At 48.4% G+C, this 25280-nt stretch overlaps 1 protein-coding gene across 1 annotated transcript in view; it reads left to right on the forward strand.

Moving 5' to 3' along the window:
- Nucleotides 1-3039: 3039 nt before the first annotated feature.
- The window catches only part of TRPM8 (transient receptor potential cation channel subfamily M member 8), a 78877-nt gene continuing 56636 nt past the window's right edge, over nucleotides 3040-25280 (forward strand). The window contains exons 1-8 of the mRNA XM_079131540.1: nucleotides 3040-3092; nucleotides 4123-4244; nucleotides 7507-7580; nucleotides 12648-12804; nucleotides 13547-13724; nucleotides 15839-16011; nucleotides 20565-20739; nucleotides 21720-21787. Of these exons, the coding sequence (XP_078987666.1) occupies nucleotides 4128-4244; nucleotides 7507-7580; nucleotides 12648-12804; nucleotides 13547-13724; nucleotides 15839-16011; nucleotides 20565-20739; nucleotides 21720-21787 (942 nt within the window). The 5' untranslated portion in view covers nucleotides 3040-3092; nucleotides 4123-4127. The remainder of the gene's footprint in view (nucleotides 3093-4122; nucleotides 4245-7506; nucleotides 7581-12647; nucleotides 12805-13546; nucleotides 13725-15838; nucleotides 16012-20564; nucleotides 20740-21719; nucleotides 21788-25280) is intronic.

Below are 25280 nucleotides of genomic sequence, written 5' to 3' on the forward strand. Positions count from 1 at the left end.
GTGCGCAGAGTTCCATGCACATTTACCACAGGAGGAGGTCAGTGTCATCACCGCAGTCCGGTGTGGCCTTCGCCCGTCACTGCAAAGGCCCTGTGCCATCCCTGGGTACTCCCACCTGCCCTCCTGCCCACCTGCCCAGCTGGCCTCTTCTTCCCTGCTGGCCTCTCCAGCAGCCAATGCGGGTTTCACGTTCCTTCACAGGGGCCACGAAACTTGGCAATTGACCATGTTTGTCCCTTTGTTTTGGCCATCAGCAAGGTCAGCGTATAATTTCTAGGACCTTCTCCTCCCCAGGACCTTAAGACAGGCGTCCCATGTGGCTGAGTGAACCCCCACTCTCCTGGTCTCTTACCCTCTGCTCACTGCCTTCCCTCTGGTTCACTATGCGCCAAGGAAAATCAGTGTGAAGATAACTTTACTCTCAAAGGCAAATATACATATTTTAATCATATGTTAATAATGCATAATTTTAATGATATAATTTTAACCTTGTTTAATAAGAATAGCTCCATAGTGCCAGCCTGGGTCTAGTCCCAGATGAACAGACCATGGCAGGGATGCTGGGTGATGAGAATCAGAGGCAACCGTCACCGACTTAGCCTCGAGGGGGCGTGCTGAGATGATGCGGGGCCTTTTAAACGCAGCCTGCCTGTGTAAGAAAGATCCTCAGGGCAGACAAAACAAAAGCCCTGGAAATCCGTGGAAGGTGCAAGGTGAGGAGGCAGGCAGGCTTCCAAGATGGCCCCAGGGACGGCCATCCTGGCGTTCAGTGCTGTATGGTCCTCTCCTTGAGTGTGGACTATCTCTAGTGATTGCCTCCAATCAGGAGACTAAGGCAGAGGCAATGGGTCGCCATTCCCTGATCAGATAACTCAAGATTGTGACTTTGTCTTGGCCTTCTCTGTTCTTGGCTTTGGTAAAGTGAGCCTCCATGTTGGACAACCCCATGCAGCTGTGACCTCGAGCCCATGGCTGGCGAGGTCCTGAGGAGGCACCGCTGTCTCCCTCCATCTGCGCTCCAGCCTCTCCCCCGCCTCGCACGGCTCACGGGCCCCTTCCTCTCTGTCACCAGCTCCTCCCTCCCCCATGCTTCTCCCGTGACTTTTCTGGCCGGTTAGGGAGAGATCTACTTGGGTTCTCTAGGTAACTGGTAACCCTTCACTCCACACGGGCCCTGGGGGTGGACCGGCAGGCGTGGCCTTCCCAGTCGGCTGCTGTGAACTCCTGCCGGTACCTTCCCCTTGCGCCTCACTTACTGCTCCTAGAAGGCCTGGCGCTAGTGAGCAGGGGAACCGGTGCTGACATTCCAGCTCCTCAGGACCTGGGCGGAGTCTGTGCAAGCTGGCTCCCCGGCTCGTGGGAAGCTGGGGGACGTGTGCGGGAGACTCTTAGGGATCAGGAAACCGAGACTCCAAGAGGCTCAGCTGGTGGATGGTGGTGGTGGAGTCTAGCCTCAGCTTGGTTCTTCTGGACTCCCAAACCCTGGCTTTCTCTGTATCACGGCAGCCCTCGTTTCCTTCAAAGTTCTCTTATATTGAGATGTTTCTTGGTGTATCCTGAGTAAAGCAGCGAGGTGCCGTCCTACTGATGGAAATTTAGGTCATTTCCGATTTCCCGCACGTAAGCAACTCAGCACCAACCCCTTCTGAGTGCACCTTCTCAAGTGTTTCTCCTGTTAGGTTCTCCGCAGCCAAGGCGCTGGGTGGCGTGATCATTTTCCAGTGTCCGGCTACGTTCTTGACAAATGGCTCTGCAGGAGGTGAAGCAGTCCTACCCACCCCACCCATCCACCTACGTGAATGCCCATGGTTTGAACAGTCTGCCCGCCACCTGCCCGAGGATCGAACCCCCTCCTTGGTGTTCACTGCTCACTGGGTGTGTCTTCGTGTGGACTGGAGATCTCTGTTCCCTTCTCAGGTGGACTTGGACTCCGGCCCTTGGCCTGCTTTCCCAGTGGGCGTAGGGTCCTGGGCCTGCGGGGGCTCCTGTTCTTTCCTTGGCACAGACCGTGGCTGGGCGCGGCTTCCCTGCTGTCTTGCTCCTGTTCTGGCCAGCCTTTCCTGCTCTGTGCTTCAGGGAGTTTCATCCTCTGCCTCTCCCAGGGCCCCTGGGGCCCTCTCTTCTCACCCTCTCTTCCCATCTCTTCCCTTGGGCCTTATGTCTCTTCTTCCAAAGGCCCAGCTTCCTTCGCTCCAGAGCCTAAATCCTGGCAGAACGCGTCGGGAGAGCAATAAGCCGGCGGACCTGGGCTGCTGCTGTGGAGGGCTGGTGCAGAGTGCCCAGACCCCAGAGCACTGGGCACCAGCTGGCCTCTGAGTGAGCGCCGGTGAGACTCCTGCCCCGAGCAGCGCTTGCCAGGCCAGGCCAGGGCTGCCCCTGCTGCGGGTCTCACGCGGCTTCCCCGTTTCTCGTTGGCGGAAATGTGATTCGAAAACCAGAACACGCTTTTGCCTTTGCAATGAGATCAGCAGGTTTTCGTTGTGAGGCAAATGAAATCACCTCCTAAACATTGGTGCCGTGCCTAGGAGCACTTTGCTGTAGGAGTTGTTGGGAGTACCTTGCAGGATTGATTTGTGGTTTTACAATAATGTATGTAAAGTACCAATTAATACTCCAGGTCTCTCTGGAAATGCCTGGGGAGAGAAGTCAAAGAATCACTCAGGGTTTTAAACAGTCTGGACCGCCTGTCGTGAGTGGGTTTTAAAGAAGCGTCCAGTCTCTGTGGCTCGGGAGATTTTGTGCGGTCTGGATGAGGCCTTGGGCCCTCTGGCCTAGAGGTGAGGAACGGAGTGCGGGTGAGCCGTGGGTCTCTCTCTGCATCTGCAAGTCAGGTCGTCAACCTGAGGGTCATTTGCAGATCAAAGGAGGATTTTCGAGGGGGTACTGACTTGTTCAAATGATTCATGCAATAAATGGTGTGTGGATCTGCCTCCTGTGCTGTGCTGGATCCTGGAAATCTAGTGGTGCTCCAGGTGGACGTGGTTTTGGCCTCCGCAAGCTAACAGGGTGGAACAGATCATTAAACAGTCCTGATGCTAATGGCGTGGTGCCCGCCGTGTGCACATCCTGGAGCTTCTCCCTGGAGAGAGGAGGTGTGAGCCCAGACCTGGAGGATGGGCAGGAGGTGGAGAGGTGGAGGGGTGGGGTAAGAGGGCTCCGACAGAGGGGCTCAGATGGGGAACGAGGGGCTCAGCGGGGAGGAGGCGTGTGTGTTCAGGCTGGGGAAGCCGCCAGGCTCCTGACCGACCGCAGCTGTGTGCAGAGAGCCGGGTGGGGGCCAGGGGGAGCTGCCACCTGCATGTGTGAGGACAGACAGGGAGGAGTGCGGTCCCTGGAGGAGGGGATGCAGGGCGGGTGTATAGGAAGGACGCTGAGTTTGTTCTAGAAATGTCCTGCCAACCGCATCTGCAGGACCACTTGGGGAATTGAGATAGTTTGGTCGAGGGTTTTGTCTGGATAGTTTGGATGAGGGTCCAAGTTGGAGCTCAGGAGACAGGAAAGGGGTCTCCAGAGCTTGGACAAGAGTGTCTTGGAGTGGGAAGAGTGAGGAAAGTTAAGAAGCATCTTCAGGACACAGGAGGCTCCCTAGCCTGTCCCACAGCCTGGGTGGAAGTGCCAGCCTGCTGGGGGCCCATGCAGCTGCTGTAAAGTCTCAGGTTGTTCTGGGGCCCACTGTCCTCTGGCCCTGCCGGGGGCCCTCTTTCAAGGTCCCTTTCCCTCTTTGCTTGGCTTGACCAGAGCCAGGATTCTCCTGGTCCAGTGGCGTGTCCTCTGTCCATGTAATATGCTAGTTACTCCATGTCCATCACCCTAGCAAGTAGCCGGTGTGAGCCGGGTGAGGTGCTCCAGGAGGGTCGGATGAGACAGTCTGCCCCCAGGGCACCCAGGCTGGAGGATGTCGCAATATGGCACCATGTGCTCTGCCACCTCGGGAGGTGGCACCCAGGCAGGGGCACCAGGCAAGGCGTGCTGAAGGGTGGAAAGGCCAGCCGGATCTCGGACTGAAAAGGATTGGTTCAGGGATAAAATCTCCCTGGTGGGCCACATGGCAAAGAGGGACAGGCAAGCTCTGAAGGAAACCCTTTTGTTGTGTAACACACACTCATCCCCAAATCTTCACAGGCAAGATGTCCTTCGAGGGTGCCAGGTTCAGCATGAGGAGCAGGAGGAACGGCGTCCTGGGCAGCACCCGGACCCTGTACTCCAGCGTGTCTCGGAGCACAGACGTGTCCTACAGCGAGAGCGTAAGTCGACCCCGCCACTTGCCAAGCGCCTGGGCAGTTAGGATTGTTTGGTGACCCGTCTGCCTTCTTTAAAAAGAATCTCTCAACCTCCCATTTGCTTTCTGAGTGATTTTTCTTGACTGTAAAAGCACTTTCATTTCTGTGTTGCTTCCAAGCATTTCTGTTTTAAGTTTTTAACGGCCACCCTAACAAATCACCAATGACTTCCAGGAAATTTTTTTTTTTTTTTGGTGGAGCTGGGGATTGAACCCAGGGCCATTGTGCATGCAAGGCAAGCACTCTACCAGCTGAGAATATCCCCAGCCCTTCCAGGAAATTTTAAACCCCATATTTTCAATGTTTGGTTCACTTCTTCGTGCACGCTGCTCCTGCTTCTGGCCCACTGGGTTCAGGATTGATTCTCAAATCCAAGTCCCTTTTGCCAGTTGGTGGTCAGGGTCTCAGTTTGGGTGAACTCACAGTGGTTCCTATAGTAAACTCCTCAGTACTTGCTGGCCTGTCTCTCCTCAACCCAAGACAGCACCCACCTGCCTTCAGGCCTCAGCCATGCCAGGTCGTGGCTTCTTAGAAGAGGACACCAGCAGGACACCCTCTGCTGACATGTCTCCACAGGTCCTGCACTCTCTGACCACCTCAAATACTCTCATCTGCCAGGAAATAAGGCTAACTTTCCAGTTGGATGTCCAGTTCCCTCTGACTATACAGTTCAAAGCCAAGATATCAGCTAGTTTTACAAAGACAGGGAGGAGTAGGAATGGGGGCAGGGGGTGCTGGTCACGCCAGTGTTTGGCTCTGCCTGGTGGATACTGGGGGCTGGCTTGGTGCACAGCCAAGGGGTTCCGCCCTCCTCTGGCTGGGGCCAGCCTCCCACGGCCAGGACCAGGCAAGCGAGATGCTCAGGGCGTGAAATTGAAGGAGGCACTGTCCTGGGGTGCTGCCCTGCACTTCAGGCCCCCAGGACTGAGCCCTCCTGAGAGCCTGCCCCTGTGGCGTCGTAGACCTGGCTCTGAGAAACTGTGCAGGGGCTTTGGTGGCTTCCCCGCTGTTCCACCCCTTGCTCTTCTCCTCTGACCCCAGACGATGGAGCACCCCGGGAGGGAGGAGGGCCCCTGGCTGGGTCCACTCAGCCTCAGGCCTCGGCGCCCTGGGAGCTGGGCCAAGGCTGATGTCTCCTCCTGCTGGGCTCCTGGGGCTCCTGCTTCGCCCCTCAGTTCTGGGGGCCCCTGTTGCCCCTGAGCAGTGCCCCTGCCAAGTGCATTTAGAGAGGGAATTATTAGCAGCAGGCCGTTTTTACCATCAGCCCTTCTAGGAGCCCCGATTCTGCAATGCACAGGGCTGCTGACTTTTCACATCCATGGGAGGTAGACTCAAATTATTTAAGTGAATCAAAAATATGAGCAAAAATGGACATCACAGATTTTTAAAATTCTTCCATACAGATGAGCATTTTGAAACTTTTTGCTGTGAAATCCACATGGAAATTTCTAGCTTAAAGATCACCGGCAATGCCCGGTACCCACCACCGGCTTGAGATGTGGAAAGCTTAGTGTTTCATAAGCTCCCCTGGGCCCTCCCTGAGGGTGGTCAGGCCCTCTGTTGTCAGAGGTCATAACCGCTGTCCTGAATTCTGGGTCTCAGTCCCGGTTCCTGGCTTTTTAGGGATGTCTGACTCTGTCCACTTCTTGTATTCGTGCATTGTAAGGATTCTTTGGTGAGTTCTTTACTCTGGTTCTGAGATTCGTCTACAATGATTGGAGCAGCCACTGCTGATCATTCCCACTGTGTAGAGTTCGGCCACGTGCCTGTGTCTGTCCAGCCTGAGGAGCTGGACTTCTGGGTTTCTGGCTCTTGCCATCGGGATTGACAGCACTCTTCACACCCTAGGGTATGCTCCCCAGGTCTCCCCGAGGCATGTCCTTGGGGTTGAGGCCAGTGGGTGAAGGTGTCTATTTCTTTTTCATGGCATTTGGAAACAGAATTTTGGGGGCAACTTGGGTTCAAAGGATGGGAAAGAGGAAGCTGTGATCCCATTCTCTGATTCCTCAGGGCTTGCCTCCGCAGGGTGTGGGGTGTGAGGAGGGGAGAGAGACCCCATCCTGCAGTGCTGCAGGTGAAGGCCTGGCTGTGGGAAAGGAGCCGGCCTGGCTTTGTTATCAGCTCTCTGTGATGACTGTGCAGGATGTGGCCGGAGCGCTCAGCTGTCAGCACCTGGTGCCGCAGGGAGTGGATTCAGGCTGCTGGGAAGTGAAGCCCCAGCAGGTCCGACTCCCGAGGCTGAGATGCTCCTTAAAGCCACAATCTCACCACCAGGCATTCAGAGTGTGCGGGTCACTCAGGAAACCCCTGCCTCTCTCCACTAGGGCCTGCTCCCTAGGGAAGTGGCTTTACAGGCAACAGGGAGCCCGTTTCTGCCTGTTCGTACCAGTTTCTCCACCCGGAGACCCAGGGCTCTCCCCTTCACCCTGCTGGTGTTCACTGTCCTTTTCACTGGTGTGCGTGGATCGAGGCTCACGGTGGTTAACTTCACGTTTGTCTCATTCGTACTGAGAGCCAGTTCTGTGCGCTCAGGGTTATTTATGTTCTCTTTCATTCAACGGCTGCTCTTGTCTCCTGGCTTTTTCTCCACTGGGCTATCTGTCTGATTTGTTATCCTTTTACATTCTGGTCAGTCATATGATGATTAATGTGTTACAGATCTCTTCACTCATTTTGAAGAGTGTAGGTATTTTAAAAGTATTTTTTCATCTATTTTCAAATAGCTTGCTTCTGCCAACCTAAAGAAAACTTTTGGTTTGTAAAGGCTTTGGTGTTTGTTATAATTAGCCTCAGATATGCCTAACCACCTTGCCCACCAGGGAATAAATACAACCATGGAAGGAGGCTTTGAAACATCTTTTCAAAAGCAAGCAGAAGAGGAATGGAAATCAGTGCTGATACATTTTTTTAAATGCTAGACTTTAATGCAGTGCTTACTCCTCCTGGTAGTCTTAGAGACAGAAATGCATAATTTCTATGTACCAGATGACTCTAAGAACTTTTGAAGCATTTGCATTTAACTATAAAAATGTAAATGTATGCTCCCTAAAAACAAAACAACAAAACAAAACTAAAACCAAAAACCCAGTGTAGTCCAAAAGCATGAGCAAAGGTCGCATGCCCGAGGTGGACCCCTGAAGTGGCTTGGGACGTATTTGGTATTCGTTCATCTTGTAAGGAGGCATGAATCAGCCAGTAATGTGTTATCCAATGTTTTTCTCCAAAGGACTTGGTGAATTTTATTCAAGCGAATTTTAAGAAGCGGGAATGCGTCTTCTTTACCAAAGATTCCAAGGCCACGTAAGCTACCGTTTCCCTCCATTTTCGCTTCCGTGTTTAAAAATTAATTATTAGCCACCATTACAGCAAACAAATAAAAGCCCATTAGTGCATTATGAAGGCCATTTTCATCTTGTAATTCCCAGAAATGGTGTGTGATCAAGAGGATCTGGCAAGTACCTTGAATTATATGATTTCCTGGGTATTTTTAGCTTTGGAGCTACAGCAGCTGCTAAGGTTGCTGAGAGGGACCGTCACCCCTGCAGTACTCCCAGAAGCCTGGGAGCCCACCGTGGGGCCTTGACAACTGCTCCATAGCAGTTGCTAGGCAATGGCATGTTTGTGCTCCCCTATCAGGCCCTTCTTCCCAGCCGTGGGCTCTGTACCTTCCTTTGTAACTGGGCTTTCATCTGCTCTGAGTTTCTGTGCCGGGCACATCAAGGCTGTGACGTGTCCAACACAGATGAGCCAGCAAGCGAGTGAATGGGAGGGATGCTGCCGATCGGTCTGGTGGTAGACGTATCTGGATCTAATTAGACTTCTCTAAGCCGACGCCTGCTCTTCTTGTTCCTCTCTGCTCCTTCTCTTTTGCCTGTTGGGGAGAATGTGGCATTCATGGATTGGAGGTTGCTGCTGTGGTTTATGACTGAAGGACTGGGCCTCTGCTGAATGGAGGCAGTGAAGAGAGCAGAATGGAAGCGGGCAGGAGCTTCAAAGTCAGCTTTGATTCCAACCTTGACTTGGCTGCCCCTCACCGTGTGACCCTGAGCCAATTATATTTTTTGGAATTGAATTCTCTTATCCTATAAACCTAGCAAAAAATACCTCATGGGTTGTGATAAGGATTCAATAAGGAAGCACATAAAATACCTACCATGAGCCTAACCGGTTCTCTGACTTGGTGTGAGTTAGAAAATGAACAGCAGAAAAACTAGGAGATCTCTGCTTTGTCATTGATATAAATGTGCTCCTCATGAATCATCTGATGAGTACAAACTCTGCCAGCCAGCTATCTGATCTCCAAACGCTTCATTGAAGAACTTTGCTGTTAGTCTATTCATTTGACTGGTAGAGAACACAGTTTAGATCCATTCATTCAACACGTATTTTCTGAGCATTGGCTATGTCATAGGACTTTATATACTTGATTTATAATACTATAAATGCCCTTGCAAGGTGGCTGGGATTATCATTTGAGAGACAAGCCAAGTGGGTTCAGTATTCTTCCACGATCGCCTGGAAGATAGATAGGGATTCGAACCCAAACACCCTGATTCCAAGATGGTACCTTTTCTTTCTCTCCAGCTGCCTCCATTTTTAATGACAACGCTCCAGGCAGGTCAAATTCATCAACACGTTCTCAGTTCCAGGTGTCCAATCTCATGAGCTTTCAAGGAAGTAGAGGGTCTGAGGGGTGTAATACTGGTAGCTGTGCAGAAAAGCACAGCTAGATCCAGGGGCCCAATGATGTCACCTGTCAGTCTTCTCCCCACCTGTAGTTTCTGTCCTTCTGTGGTGAGCAGGCTCTTCACACATGGTGGATAAATGGTCTCCATTCTTTGGCTTATCATTGTACTTGCTGGGGGAAAAGGGCCTTGTCCCTAGAGGTTCTGCCAAAGTCCTGGGCAGATGTTCATGGCTCTAGCTGTCCTGGCCTGGGCCATGTGCCCCTCTCTCAGCCTCCCCTGGGATTGGAGAATGAAATATATTGATTCCGAGTTGAGCTGGTGATGTGTCCTCCATGACTCAGTGTAGAAAGGGATGCTTCCTCAGAGGAGAAGCAGGGTGTAGTTACTAGCAGAAGAGGAAGTGGAATAAGTAAAGGAAATGCATCACTCCACCTTACTGTGCTTGATTGCATCTCGAGTGTGGGTCAGAATAATGGGAGACATGGTAAGCTGTCGCAGATCTCAGCAACACAAACAGAGGACAGGGATACCCATTGCACAAGGAATGCAGAGTGTCCAGAGGAAAGGCAATAAGCTTCCCCATATTTATTATTTCTAACTCTCCATAGGTAATGAGAATATGCCATCAGACAAGTGAATCAAAGGAAGTGATTGCTGCAATCTGTCATACTAGTTGACCTGCTACCTAAAGTCTCCTCTAAGAGAACCTGGGGCTGTCACACATGTGCCAGGCCCAGTCAACTCTAACCCCTTGCAGGTATCTGATTCTTGACAGGCTACCGGAGGGTGATGCTGGACCATTACCCCTGCTGGGTAACCTCTTGGCACTCTTGAGGTGGTATTCCCTGGATCTGGGTTTGCTTTCCTCGATTCTCACTACCTTGGCCACACCGGGTTCCAGGCAGAAACAGGGAGCATGATGCTTTTGTGACACTACAGCAGAACTTTCTGACAGGGTGGAAGTATTCTTTATCTGTGCTGTCCAATATGGAAGCCAGTCACTTGTGTCTACTGATCACTTGAAATGTGGCCATTACAACTGAGGAACTGGATTCTCTAATTTTATTTAATTTCTATGCAAAATTAAACAGCCAAATGTGGTTAGTTGCTACCATATTGGATAGCATAGCTCTGTAGGATTCAGCCTTCTTGGTCTGAGGGCTGGAACGAGGGTCCTGGTGCCCTCCTGTCCTCTTCAGCTTTTCTCTCTACCATCCCTCTTCCTCCTCCAGGTATCTGAGCTCCTCAAGCCTTTAGAGCAAACCCTCTTCATCTGAATCCAATTCACACAAAGTGGAGGTTGGAGGGCTGCCAGCCCATAAACCATCAAAATGGAGCCAGATAACTCTCTTTGTTAAAGTCACCTGAGACTCACCTTGACCCTTCGCAGAAAAAGGGTCAAGAGTCTGTCTTCAGTTAAAGAAGAGAGAGGAGGGAGGGAATTCTCTTCCCATCCTGCGATGAACTTGGGTGGGTGTGGACACGTTCCAAAGAATGTGGAACTGTAACAGAGATGGGGACAGGAGAGGAGAGTTGGGTGTCAGCCACAGCTTGGGAAGTCCCCAGGGGCTCTGTAAGAGAAAGGGCTGAGCAAACTGTGCTCAATTCTCGGTGACTTTTTTTCTTGGTGAAATGGAATGATGCCCTTGGGAGCTGTTCTGATTGCAGGACAGGATGCTACTGGAGAGGGTTGATTTTGGGATCTGGTCTCCAGCTTGATCTTTATAACTCTAGCAAATATTGAATTTTTTGACAAATATTTTGAATAAAGGCAATGTCCATCCTCTATAGTAATTAAGGTTTTTGGTTATGAAAAGCTCAACTAGTTTAGCCTTAAAGAGGGGATTTGCTGTGGAGACAGGAAAGCCACTTACAGAAGAGAGTGACTGGGTGACTGAGCCCCAGGACGGCTGGAAACCAGGACTGCACCGTGGGGACGCCTTCGTCCTGTCCACCCACCTCTCGTCTCCACCTCTTGGACACCTGCTTTCTTTCTTCTCAGTTGGATTGATGCTGTATTGCCTCAGTCTTCCCTGGGGCAGGCCTTGTCCTGAGGGGAGATGGGAGCTATTCTTTTGGTCCCATATTCCCAAGAAAGGGACACTAATGTCAACCCTGGCTTAATGTTCTGTTTCTGGGCCTATCGATTGTGCACGGTTCACGGGATTCAGAAGCTGATTGTATGGATGAGGTTGCAAGTGGTTTCAATTCCCCCAGGCCCTGTGTCAAATGGGTAATCGCCACGAGGAGCCCCCACAACCTGTCGTGGCAGCCTTTCCCTTAGGGGAGCCAGTGGCTTGTGGTGACCCCTGGTGAGATGATTTTTCCCATAACTGTACCTTGGGCAAGGTTTATGACCACAGTCTGTTGTCCTTCTCCACTGGCCTTGGTCCCTCAAATTCCTACCACTCTTTCGAATCCTGTCCAAAGATGGATTAGAGAAAGACTAGGAGGGACAGAACCAAGGGGTGGGACAGGCAGAAAAAAAGCCAGGAGGAGGGTGAACGGTTGTTTCTTTTTTTTTTTTTTTACCAAATTAGAACTTCTTTTGTTACTGTTCAACTGTTTGGAAATCCTACACTTGAGGTGGAATGTAGCTCTGGATAGAGGGGTCAAATAATCATCGAGGTGTTTTTAGATGTTCTGCTTCTTTTGGGTTGCTCTTCCTTTGTTACTTCTGGGCGTGTGTGCTTGGCATCCCCATCAGTTGAGGGTCACCTTACAGAGCACACGCCGTGGACAGGTCAGCTACACACCTGGCCTCATTTCCAGCCCTCACAGTCAGGATGGCAGGAACAGGGTGGTGCCAGGATCAAAGGAAGTGCTTTTCCTGTTCCTCAATAACTTGGCCAGGTCTGTACTTAGCTGCTCCCAAGGGACCATGAGCAACTGAGGACAGGAATCGCATCCAGTTCATCCTGGGAAGTCACGAAGCTCAGTCCGGGTCTGACTCAGAGTGCCGTTTCAATCAATGTTGCTGAGTGATTGAAGCACATTGTGGAAGAAGAGGAAGAGGAGTTGTCACTATCTTTCTATCCTCTTCCAATTTCCTGTGGTGCATGTGTCATCAAATGGACAATTGCCCTTAGTTCTGTTGTACTCATGGGGAGAGCTAGTGTTTGTTTCTTGCACTTTGTCTTCCCTGAAAGTCTCCCAAGTAGCTAATATCCAGTATAGAAAGGTTGGTCTCTCTGGACTCTGGAACACTTGGGCCCCTTCCAGGGAACTGTGTCAACCCAGTGAGTACAGCCCTTGGGAAGGACTGCTCACCTCACTTAGGAAGAGCAATAACAGCCAGGAAAGTGGTGGGGTTGGTGCTGATGGCTGCCCCCTTCTGGGTGTTATGACCCAGACGAGAAGCTGAATAAATTGATCCCTGGTTTCAGAGATCAGTCCCACAACAGCCTCATGCCTACTTGCTTGGCCAAAAGGCTCCCTGGGGGGCAGGGCTCTGCTTCCCTATCCCAGCTCCTGGCACAGGGCCAGCGTGTTGGCGAATAAAAAATAAACAAGAATAGCTTCTGTACAAACAATATAGATAAGGAAAATGGTCTGAAAATAAAACATGATGTAGAACTTCTTTTCATGTTTAAGTTAGTAATGCACGGTTTATCCCATGATGAACTATTTAAGTAGACTGAATGAAATCTGCCCCTTTCCACCAATGTCATTGGCTCAGGGAAAACGTGTGCAAATGTGGCTACACACAGAGCCATCACATGGAAGGCACCCAGGTCAACCAAAGCGAGAAGTGGAATTACAAGAAACACACCAAGGAGTTTCCCACAGATGCCTTTGGGGACATTCAGTTTGAGGCCCTGGGGAAGAAAGGCAAGGTAAGTGCCCTTTCTCCTTTAGCGAGATGATTTATATGCTGCGGCAACTGGGCAACCTGGACGTACTGCTAATGGTCTAATAGTACCAGGCCAGAAACAACAGCAGGAAAAGATACGTTTTTGCAAAGGTCACAAAGTGGTGACCAGATTATGCTCAGCTGGACTGGGTTGTCCCCAGCTTCTGTACACATACTGTGGGCTCCTTTATAATACTCATGTTGGGCCTCATGGCCTCAAAAGGTCAGTGAGCTTTTGTGAGCTGTCCACTGAGCTTGGGGTGTGGTTTTCCTGAGAATACCTGTGGTCCTTGATAAGGTGACATGTCCCTCTCACGCTCATGTTGTGAACTCAGGCAGAGTTTTGCACCCGTGTCCAATGGTCAGATGAGGGCCTCTGCAGATCCTTGGTGTTCCCTGCCTGGATGACAGCACTGCCCACAGGCTGTCCTGGCTGGGAGCCTTGGATCCCTCTCATTCCCGAGCCCTGTCCTGGCGGCCCTGAAGGCCACGGGCTCCCTGCACTGCTGTCTCCTCCATGGCCTCTGCTCCACGATGGCCCAGCACCTCTCCTGCCTGCGCACAGCTCTGCTTGCCCCAGCCTGGGCCCCTCAAGGTGTCCGCACCCGGGCTCGAAGATGCAGATCCGCCCGCGGCTGCCCTGCTGCACACGCCGCCGGGTTGGGTGGAGGCCGGCGGTGCACGGGGTTTGGGCCTCCACCCTGACGCCTTCCCTCTCCCCACAGTACATCCGTTTGTCCTGCGACACGGACGCGGAGACCCTCTATGAGCTGCTGACCCAGCACTGGCACCTGAAAACGCCCAACCTGGTCATTTCCGTGACGGGCGGCGCCAAAAACTTCGCCCTGAAGCCGCGCATGCGCAAGATCTTCAGCCGCCTCATCTACATCGCGCAGTCCAAAGGTGCCACCTGCCGGGGGCGCGCGGCCACCGCGGGGCCGACCGTTGCTTGGTTACTGCAGCATTCTCAAGGGGACAGACTGGCAGGCGCGGGCAGTGGCTTCCCTAGTAACTTCCCATCGCCCTAAGGCGCTTCCTCAGGGTGATTGTGTTTATTTCAATCTAAAGGTTTCATTTTATTATTTACACATATAAAATCTCACCAAGAATATCCTGGCACGTCCAAAAGGAACGTTTGCTTGTCCTTTAATTTTTGAGGTCAATGACGTACTTTTGGAAGTAGAGATAGTGCAGATTGTAAGTACCGCGTGAGCATCTGAGATACAAACGATGGTGACATTGTTACTTGAAACGCTCAGCTTAGTATTCTCGTCTTTCTTTTTAACTTTATTCTGAAAATTTTTGAGTCCACTGAGAAGCTGCAAGAATGATACAATGAACACTCTCACAAGCTCCTCCTAGATTCCCCCGTTAACATTTCCTCATGTGTCTGTTCTTCTTTCACAAATACCTACATGTTATGTTTTTTGGGGGGTCAGGACCTGAAGCAGGTTTTAGGCATGGTGGCCCTTAGCCCCCAAGTTTGCCAGCATGCCTCTCCAAGAGCAGGGACCTTCCTCACCCCAGTGGGACCGTTACACCCACTAGTCAACACTGACTGGTACCGTTATCTGGTCACAGCCATCTCTCACATCCTCAGGGTGTCCTTTAGAGCCAAGGTTGTCTTTTGTCCTTTTGCGCTCCAGATCCCCAGGGATTTTCCAGTTTTCCTGCATCTGGCGCTGGTCCTCAGCCCTTCTGTGTCGTCCACTGCTATTTGCAGAGTACACACCAGCAGCTCAGGGAATGGTCCTCCATCTAGGCGAGGCCGATCTTTTCTTAGAAGTAGGCTCAGTTATCTGAGTGTAACGTTCTGAGGTTTCTTTTACGAAGGTTAGTTGACTGACAGAACTAAGGAGTCTTATTTAGATGTGGGTTTTTCTGTAATATGGAAAAGAAGTTGTGATCTCACCCATTTATTCTTTTCAACGTCTTGACCGGTTTGAGGGGTCACTGTGTGTAGTCACTTTGTTAAGGATTTAAGCAATTAAGCTTCCTTACTACTAAATCCTGAGCACACATAGCATCCATCCATCCAACAAACACTTATTAAGTGCCCACTGTGTGCCAGAATCATTTTAGGTGCTGGGAATATAGCAGAAGAAAACAGACAAAATGCCTGCCATGAATGAGGGCCTGTTTCTCTTTAGGGTGGTGAGATGACCAGAGAGGGGAAGTTAATGGTCTCCTGGTCCTCCATGTTGGTCATTTAGGGGGAACATCAGCCCTGTGAGAAGTGGCCGAAGGAAGCGGGTCGGAGGCTTGTAAGGGTCACAGCAAAGTTATCTTAAAATACTGGAAGGACACAGATGTGGGAGATAACTGAGCGTGTTCCTCTTTGCTGAAGACAGTAGTTGAATTTGGAGACAAAGAGTAAAGAAAAATTACAGCCGGAGGAGAGGCTGCATCGTAACCCCTGGGGTTCCACTGTTAGAGCCAACAGAGGCCAGTCACTACCCTCCGTGGATTCCTGCACAGGCAGCAGATGAGATGAGTTTCATTTCCATTATGCTAAATAATATTTCATGGATATTTTATGTACTTCTGTTTTGTACACACACACATGTACCCCCCTCAAATCCCTTGCCATTGAGATGATCAAACATGAACCTGACCTGTGTGCAGAATTCAGTAATTATAAAGCAAAGCAAACTTGCAGGCACCAGGGCTATTCCAGGAAGGTCCCACTCCAATCCAAGCTGCAGGGTCTGCAGGCAGGGTGCACTGCTAGCCCAGCCTGATCTGCCTAGCTCACTTAAAGGCTCAGGCCAGGCCTTTACTACTGGTAAAAAGAATCCCCTGGAGACTGACTGCGGATGCAGATTTGCTGACCCAATGTGCCAGAGAGGCTGGTGACACAGACCTCGAGTGGGGCCAGGATTGTTTCCTGAGGACCGCCTCTCAGGAGCACCGGAGGCCCTCCCTCACCTTCCATGGTGGGCCTGCCAGTGCCGCACCCTGGTGCTCCCCAGGGGCCTGTGGGCACAGCCAGACATGTGCTCTCCCCTGGCTGACAGGTGCTTGGATCCTCACGGGTGGCACCCATTACGGCCTGATGAGGTACATCGGTGAGGTGGTGAGAGATAACACCATCAGCAGGAGCTCGGAAGAGAACATCGTGGCCATCGGCATAGCAGCCTGGGGCATGGTCTCCAACCGGGACACCCTCATCCGCAGTGGTGATGCCGAGGTACAGGTGGGAAGGGAGGAGATGTGGGAGAGAGCTCAGGGCACAGGCCGTGGCCTGGACACTGGCTGTGTGGTGCCCAGGCCAGCCTTAGGAGGACGGTCTTTGGGTGTCTGGAATGAACAGAAGATGGCATGCTTCCGGAACCCCCAGGAAGGACTGGACAGTGGATACGCTCTTTCATCACAGTTCATTCCCAGCAACCTCACGTGAGAATTGGGTCCCTCATTCTCTGTAACTAGGACCTGAATTCATCCCAAAATATTCCAAGTGTTGGTGTAGTACCATTGCTGCTGGCCGCCCCCCATAGGAATTCAGGCCACGTATTGTGCTCCCTACTTAGTTGGGCAGTAAGAAGGCTGAGACCCACCTGGCTGTTTCCTGTGACTGCATCAGAGAGGAATCAAGGCACAATTCAGGTTCAAAACACAAGGTGGCCGTGTGGAGTCTTCAGCAAGTGTGGGGTTTGCAGACAGTATTTCTGGTGAGTTGGGGGCCTTCTTAAGCAACAGATGGTCCCTGCCCAGAGGCTTTGGACCTAATGTTCAGAAACCTACATTTATTCTTCACCTTCTTCCATCCAGGGCTCGGTAGAAGTTCAGACAGTAAGTGGTAAGGAGTTTGGGATCACTGTGGGTTTTTAAAATGGTTTTACTTTTGTATCTCTGCTGCCATCTTGGGGACTTCCAAGGGGAAGGGGAGAGTGGCAGGTCAAGCATCCCCGGGAGGCAGCACGGCAGAGTGGAGGAGGATGGAGCAGAGAGGTCTGGGTGTGGCTCCTCTCCAGGTCTGGAGCTGGCTCCCTTCTCCGACTTGTTCCCATCACAGCCTGCTGTATGGTCATGGGGCAGATCTATCTCAACGTCACAGGGAAGGGTGGTTTCTGTTATTAGTAGACACTCGCCAACGATGGTGAAATGGTCTCACATCAATTGGCACCTTCGGGGGGTGGGGGCTGGAGCCAAGCATGGAGGGTGGTGGCAGGCTGGGTGGGACCGAGTGCCATCTTCCACCGGTGATGTCACGGACACAGAGCCACCTTAGGGTGGGTGATTATCCCATGGTGGACACAGTACAGGTATTGATTCACAACATCCTTGAAGTGGATTGAAAAAGACTTCAGTGTTTCCCTGGAGGCCGTGTAGGGGACACATTCTCAGTCTACAGGTGAGACATGAAATGGATGAGTCAGGATTTAACGGAAAATGTCAATCACTCAGAAGTGAGGAGACAACGCGCCATTTGAAAATACATACTGGGTCAAGAATTACTTTCTGGAATATAATTTTAGATTACGTGGAGCTGAGAAATTAGACATAAGAATTGATATTGAGAAAAATTCTGAGGATGCTAAATCTACTTGTATATCAATAAATCCGAAAAACCTCATGAAAATTGCTATGTTTCTGTAAAACTATAATTTTCCCAAATTGATTCAAGAAGAACAAGAAAATCCGAATAGAGGAATTCTCACTGAGTATAGGCAAAGGGCAGTGAAAAATCAGCTCCCATAGCATGCTAAGTTGGATGGTTTAACCCAGTGAACAACAGTGATAGCCCAGCCATTGCTGATTTAGAAAACGTTTATAGCCTTCCGTTACATACAGAAGCATGGGGTCTTCATACAATTTTGGAGAAAGAGCAAATCTCTGCCCTTTCTATAAAATCATTAGAAATCTGTGTCTAGAGCATAAACCTTTTCACACAGTAGGTTCGGCAATCAGATTTGTAAATCCATCACTAGAGGATTTAATATTTGGGCAGAGATGTTCACTGAAGCATTTATTGTAATAGGTAAGATTTGGCATAAACCTAAATATTGAGTAATACTTATTACTCAATTTCTATGACTAGATTTTTATTACCTGGTAACATTTATTTCCAGATAGGGAAGTCTTCAGGTGGATACTATACGATGTGAGGGGAAATCATGGCGCTATTAAGAGATACTCTTTCCAAAGGTGTTTGAATAGTACGGGAAATAGAATTTTTAGTGTGAAATATATTTATACATATAATACGTATTATTAATATATATTATGTACTTAGAATAATACATATTATAAATGTGTATTTTATCTAAAAAGAACTGAGCATACTAAACTCTTGGTGGGGACTGTCACTGGGTTGTGGAATTACGTGTAATTATGATTCTTGTCTTTCTTCCTTCATTTTCGTTTCTATGGTAAACGCGTTGCTTTTAGAGCCTTCTGGTACTAGTTCTGTTAGTGACACCTGGTGATTTAACGTGGTTTCCTAGTGCGCCCAGATGATCCTGTGGCTGCTTCCTGGTGTCTTTCCTCTTTCCCTGGTCTGCAGTGATTGATCTTTGCTATAGTTGGACCACCTGTTCCTAACAGCTTGGGGGTCATCTCGTCCCCTGGTTTCTACTCGAGGCTCCATTCCAGCCCCCACCACTGATGGGTCTGTGAAAGGACAGGTCTAGCTGACCTGAAACAATGCCACCCCACAAACATGAGTTCTGCACATGTTTATGATCTCTTTCAGCACCTTCCCCTCTCGTCTTCCATCGTCTGCTCTCTCTTGAGGCAGTACGACACTTTAAAAATTATTGTGGCACTCTGTATGCAATAAAAACGATAGTTCAGGCATCTACTGATTATTCCCCTTTTGCAAATTTTTCCTGGCTATTTGTTCTCACACTTTATTTCACTTAAACTTGAGAAGACCTTTGTCAGATACAGTCATAGGACAAAACAAACAAGAATAGTAATGCACTCTTTGAGTAGAGTCATGTTAAGCCTTGAGCTGATACTGGAAAAATTGAAATTAATGTAATATACTTCTTCTTCCAGGAATATGTGCCTTTCATCTTTTGCAAGTCTGAGTCTTGCAGAATAGTTCTGCAGTTTTCTTTGTTAGGTTCTATGTTATTTCTAGGGATTTTATATTTTTATTGTTATAAGTGGGGGTTCTATTTAATGTAATTTTTAAAGTGATTTTTGCTGGTGCACATGAAAGTATTGATTTGCTTATTGTTGTTTTGAATCAGAGACATATCAGACTCTTCCTAGTTCTAATAGTTTTTCAGTAGATTCTCCATGTTATCATAAAAAAATTAAAAAATTAAAACAGCGCTTCCATTTGATTGTGCCCTGTGTCTTTTGCTTATCATCTTACATTGGCTAGAATGTCCAGTCTAGGGTGCTTCTGAAAGCAGGAACCTCAGCAGGCATCCAGCACTCCAGTCTCATAATGAGTGGCAGTGGTTTAGCCTTTGACAGATCCACATGATTTGGCCAAGGTTCAATAGACACAGACTTAAAAGTCATAGAATCATCCTTTTATTTCTAGTTTATAATTTCTTAAATCAAGAATGAGAGCTGAGTTTGGGAGATCTTTTGCATTTATGGGTTATTATTCTCCTTTAACCCACATTCTAAGGGGCTGAATCCTGGAAACAACTTGGATGATTCCTTCATTGTTCTGCTGCCTTTAATTAGCCAGTGATTTGTTGGGTTGTTCGTGTCTTTATGCATCCAAGAGGTTGATCTTTAGTTTTTTCTTCTGATTCTTTTCCAGTTAAGGTTTTGGAATTGGGTTGTATTCTGGAAGAGTGTAAAGGAAATGGGAATTATTTGACCTAGGAAAGTTTGTGGGGCTCCTTGTCAAACACCTGGGTGTGCCTGTCTTGAAAACATCACCTCACCTGTCACAGCCAGGACTTCCCTCTTGGAGCTTCTAACTGGACGAGGGCCACTTGGAGAAGAGACTACGCCATCGGACATTCCTTCTGGCCTTGTTCTGGTTTTACACGTCATCAGTAGAAGCAATAGCTTTTCTTTCTGCCTGGGGCTTTCAACTCACATTCTTCTCTTGGAGTCAAGGTCATAACACCTTTTAATGCAGCCCTGGTACTTTAACAAGGTCATAACCCCTTTTAATGCAGCCCTTGTACTTTAACAGCTAAACAACCTGGGTGGAGCCGGAGGGTCAGGAATACTCTTGGCAAGGATTCTTCTATTGTCTTTTTTCTCTGGTACTGTTGTGACAAAGTATCCATTTAATCACTCTTTTTAGTGCTCTTGTTACTGAGCACTTCTCATGTGCATACTTTTATCCATTTCCTAATCCTGAGACCCTAGCACAGGTGCCAGTATGTGATTGATTCCAGACAAACATGTACGTGTGCCTGTTAGTGTCCGCCTCTGCTTGTGTACCCAGACACGTAGACACATGAGCACGTGTGTGCGTGCACACATCACATACACGCCTATGTGATTTCTTGAATGCGCTTCACTCCGGTGAATTGATGCAAAAGAGCATGAGGCAATGGACCAAGAACTGGACTGGGAATCTGATCTTTATAGTGCCACTGGTCATATATGTGACAGTGGGCAGGTTGGCTGAGCCATTTTGAGCCTTTACTTTCTTAAAAGGAAGTATGAGCAGAGCCCCGAGATCCTTCTGAATTTAGGAACATGGGAGGAGGTAGAGTTGAGCCCAAGGATCAGCTTTACCATGACCATAAAAATGCTATCGTGCATCTTGGTCAGCGAATAAAATCTCAGAGACGAATTCCCTGTACTTTCCAGGGGTATTTTTCAGCTCAGTACATCATGGATGACTTCACGAGGGACCCGCTGTATGTTCTGGACAACAATCACACCCACTTGCTGCTTGTGGACAATGGGTGTCACGGACACCCCACCGTTGAAGCCAAGCTCCGGAATCAGCTGGAGAAATACATCTCCGAGCGCACAAGTCAAGGTCAGTGCTCAGGAAGTGTGAGTCTGGGTGAGTCCAGTAAAAGTGGCAGCTCAGCAGTTGTATCGGCCAGCTGCGGGGTGACACCTGAAGAGCCCTCCTGGGTAGCTGTCTTCATTGCCTAGGAAAAGCCACGAGATCTCTTCTGCCTCCACTCATCACGGGCGGCTCTGCCCGGGTCCCTGTAAATGGTGCCCTTTGACATGCGGAAGGCGTGGCTAGTGCCGTCTTCCCACTCTCCTTTGTCAATACAGGTCGTCTGCAGTCTTTTATTCCACTGGATAGCACTTAAGAACAAATAAGATCCATGATGGCAAACATAGTTTAAAATGCAATGCCTTTAACTAGGATAGAAATGATAAAAAACTGACCCACTTGTTTAACAGCTGGATGGTTTTCTTCCTTGAGTCTTGGCTCCATCTGTGGAATACAGCCACCTAAAACGTTGGTTTTCAGGGGTTTCAAATAAACGTTGGTTTATTTGATGTGTTAAGTGACATACACCTTCTCTTCCTGCAGACGAGGTGTTGGGATGTGTCCTGCCGTGGAACCAGATTACCTTGTGATTTAGTGACAGATCCCACCACGGGGACTTCTTGGAGATGTTCTCCATTGTTCTCTTTCACAATGTGATATGTTTACACACCAAACTCTCTCAAGAGAACGCCCCATTGTGCAAATGAGAGAACATCATCATTGTAAGATAAACTTGAACCTACTCTAATCATATTAGCCAAAGTAAACAAGCACAGTCTTTAGTACGTTAAATACAAGTAACAGATTGCACGATGACTCCAAATCATAATATTTCTAGTCTGGTGCACCTAAATTCACCAATTGTGATCAACCAGTAGCATCAAGGTCAAGTCCATGGCTGAACGCGTCCTTCCTGGGCTCGCAGGGAAGAAACTCCAGCACACCTGCTCAGGTAGGGGAGCGTTTCTACTGAGTCCCAAGTGAAGTTTACTTTTTATGTTTTGCAGATTCCAACTATGGTGGCAAGATCCCCATTGTGTGTTTTGCCCAAGGAGGTGGAAGAGAGACTTTGAAAGTGAGTCCTGGTTTGGTTTTCCAGGAGATGGGTTAACAAACTTACCCTACAGATTTGCATTCTTAGAGTTTGGGTTTATGTAATCTCTCTTGAACAGTTTCTTCTACGACTACAAATAGGAAGTGTCTTCCACCACATGCTGTCCCCTTAACAGACTCAGGTCATTCCTCAGCAGAGAAGACTTGGGAGGAAGATTTGAAGCGACAAGAGTAGCTTTTGTTTAGTGTAGACCTTGACAGTCAGTCTGCCCAAGAGAACAAGTGCCATTCACTCACGGACCTGAGGGATGGCAAGTGGTGTGTGTGTTGGAAAACTGGCCACCCGACGTGCTGTCACACACCCACTGTCACAAATCGGATGCCCCGAATCACCTGTGGCCCTTCACAGGAAGCAGCCCAAGCCCTCAGTGACTCTGACAGGGTACCTCTGACACTGAGCTACTAAGCAAGGGCTCAGCTTTCTAGCCCCCGTAGGCTCTGGACACGGCTGAGCTCACCTTGGCTGCAGCTGGCCTGTGGTTGGACTTTAAGAGACCATCAGGGTGACTGTATTTGAGTCAGTGTTTGAAGAGATCATTTTTCTCGGAATAGGACCTTGTGAGAAAGTCGTGTTTCCCTCTTCTTGTTAAGCGATTTCCATATGGCCTTTCCCATCCCGCTTTAACCTAATTGGGGGTTAAAGATACCTCCAGTCCTCCGCCTGCTCCTCTCCATTACCAGAGAACATTCCTAGAGTTGCAAGCCCTTGTTGGCAGAGTTACTTGGAATCCTAGTCTGGCTCTTCTCGTCAGCTTTCTCTAGGATGGTGGTCTCTTCACTCATCCATTCGACAGGTATTTACGGAGTAGTGTCTACTATGAGATCACTCTTGAGACCATTTTTAAAGGTCTTTCAGGGAGAGACTTTTCAGTCTTTAATTAAAAGAGACCTTTTTTTTTTTTTTTTTCAATGTGGAATGGTCACCAGTGAATACTAAAAAGCAGCCACATAAAAGAGGAGAGATGGGGAAAAAGTCACTGAAAGGCGGTTGCATGTATCACACTTCTCTCACAGGTTAGGCTTGGAATGAAGGTTTTTTGGCTTTGGATGGAGGGACAGAACAGAGGCTCTGCAGGTCTAGGCAGGTGTTTCTACAGCACTCAGCACAGAGGTCTGCTCAGCCAGCTCACAGCCCACACAAGGGGACGGAGACCCGAGCAGGGGAGGGGACAGCCAGCGATCTTCAGCTCTGCATGCAGCACTCGCCCTCTGCCCACGTGCAGGCAGAGGGCTCCCAGCCTGCTTGCTCAGCCGTCAGCCCGGCTCCACACTCTGCCTTTAGGGGCCACCTCTTCCCTCGGGGAAGCATCCAGTCCTGGAGGAAGGGGCCTCGCGGTTTCCTCTGTGCCCATGTGCAGTCAGATCACTTTACTCTGCTGTCCAGGGATTAGAATTCTCAGTCCCCTTTGCTGACCTCTGCAGTTATTGTAAAGGAAATAAATAAAGGTCTGGTAGGCGGTCATTTTGTTCTCTCTCTCTTTTTTTTTTAAAAAATTCGTTTTTATTGTAAACAAATGGGGTACATCTTGTTTCTCTGTTTGTACACGAAGTAGAGGCATACCATTTGTGTAATCATACATTTACCTAGGATAAGGTTTTTGATTCATTCTGTTATTTTTTTCCTCCCTCCACCCCTCCCCCATCTTATCCCTCTATACAGTCCCTCCTTCCTCCATTCTTGCCAGGTTCCCACCCCCTATATGTGTCATCATCTGCTTATCAGTGAGATCATTCGTCCTTTGGTTTTTTTGAGATTGGCTTATATCACTTAGCATGATATTCTCCAACTGCATCCATTTGCCTGCAAATGCCATAATTTTATTATTCTTTATGGCTGAGTAATATTCCATGGTATATATACCACAGTTTCTTTATCCATTCATCAATTGAGGGGCATCTAGATTGGTTCCACAATCTGGCTATTGTGAATTGAGCAGATGTGAACATTGTTGTGACTATATCTCTGATGATATATAGTTTAAAATGCTGATTTTAAGTCCTTTGGGTATAGGCTGAGGAGTGGGATAGCTGGGTCAAATGGTAGGTCCATTCCATGTTTTCTAAGGAATCTCCACACTGCTTTCCAGAGTGGCTGCACTAATTTGCAGCCCCACCAGCAATGTATGAGTGTACTTTGTTCCCCACATCCTCGCCAACACCTATTGTTGCTTGTATTCTTGATAATTGCCATTCTAATTGGGGTGAGATGGAATCTTAGGGTAGTTTTGATTTGCATTTCTCTTGTTACTAAAGATGTTGAACATTTTTTCATATGTTGATTGCTTGTACATCTTCTTCTGTGAAGTGTCTGTTCATTTCCTTAGCCCATTTGTTGATTGGGTTATTTGTATTCTTGGTGTAGAGTTTTTTGAGTTCTTTATATATTCTGGAAATTAGTGCTCTATCTGAAGTATGAGTGGCAAAGATTTTCTCCCACTCTGTAGGCTCTCTCTTTGCATTGCTGATAGTTTCCTTTGCTGAGAGAAAGCTATTTAGTTTGAATCTATCCCAGTTATTGATTCTTGCTTTTATTTCTTGTGCTATGGGAGTCCTGTTAAGGAAGTCTGATCCTAAGCCAACAAGGTGAAGATTTGGATTGATTTTTCTTCTATTAGATGCAGGGTTTCTGGTCTGATTTCAAGGTCCTTGATCCATTGTGAGTTGATTTCTGCGCAGGGTGAGAGATAGGGGTTTAGTTTCATTCTGTTGCATATGGATTTCCAGTTTTCCCAGCACCTTTTGTTGAAGAGGCTATCTTTTCTCCATTGCATATTTTTGGCACCTTTGTCTAGTATGAGAAAATTATATTTATTTGGGTTTGTGTCCGTGTCCTCTATTCTGTACCATTGATCTACCTGTCTATTTTGGTGCCAATACCATGCTGTTTTTGTTACTATTGCTTTGTAGTATAGTTGGAGGTCTGGTATTATAATAACCCTTGCTTCACTCTTCCTGCTAAGGATTGCTTTAGCTATTCTGGGTTTCTTATATTTCCAGATGAATTTCATGATTGCTTGCTCTATTTCTGTAAGGTACGTCATTGGGATTTTAATTGGGATTGCATTGAATCTGTGTAGCACTTTTGGTAGTATGGCCATTTTGACAATATTAATTCTGCCTATCCAAGAACATGGGAGATCTTTCCATCTTCTAAGGTTTTCTTTAACTTCTTTCTTTAGTGTTCTGTAGTTCTCATTGTAGAGGTCTTTCACCTCTTTTGTTAGATTGATTCCCAAGTATTTTATTTTTTTCAAAGCTATTGTGAATGGGGTAGTTTTGTTAACTTCTCTTTCTGAAGATTCATCACTTATGTATAAAAATGCATTAGATTTATGAGTATTGATCTTGTAACCTGCTACTTTACTGAATTCACTTATGAATTCTAAAAGTTTTCTGGTGGAATTTCCTGGTTCCTCTAAATATATAATCATGTCATCAGCAAATAGGGATAGTTT

This window comes from Sciurus vulgaris (genome assembly GCF_902686455.1).
Source record: "Sciurus vulgaris genome assembly, chromosome: 3".
Classification (NCBI taxonomy): domain Eukaryota; kingdom Metazoa; phylum Chordata; class Mammalia; order Rodentia; family Sciuridae; genus Sciurus; species Sciurus vulgaris.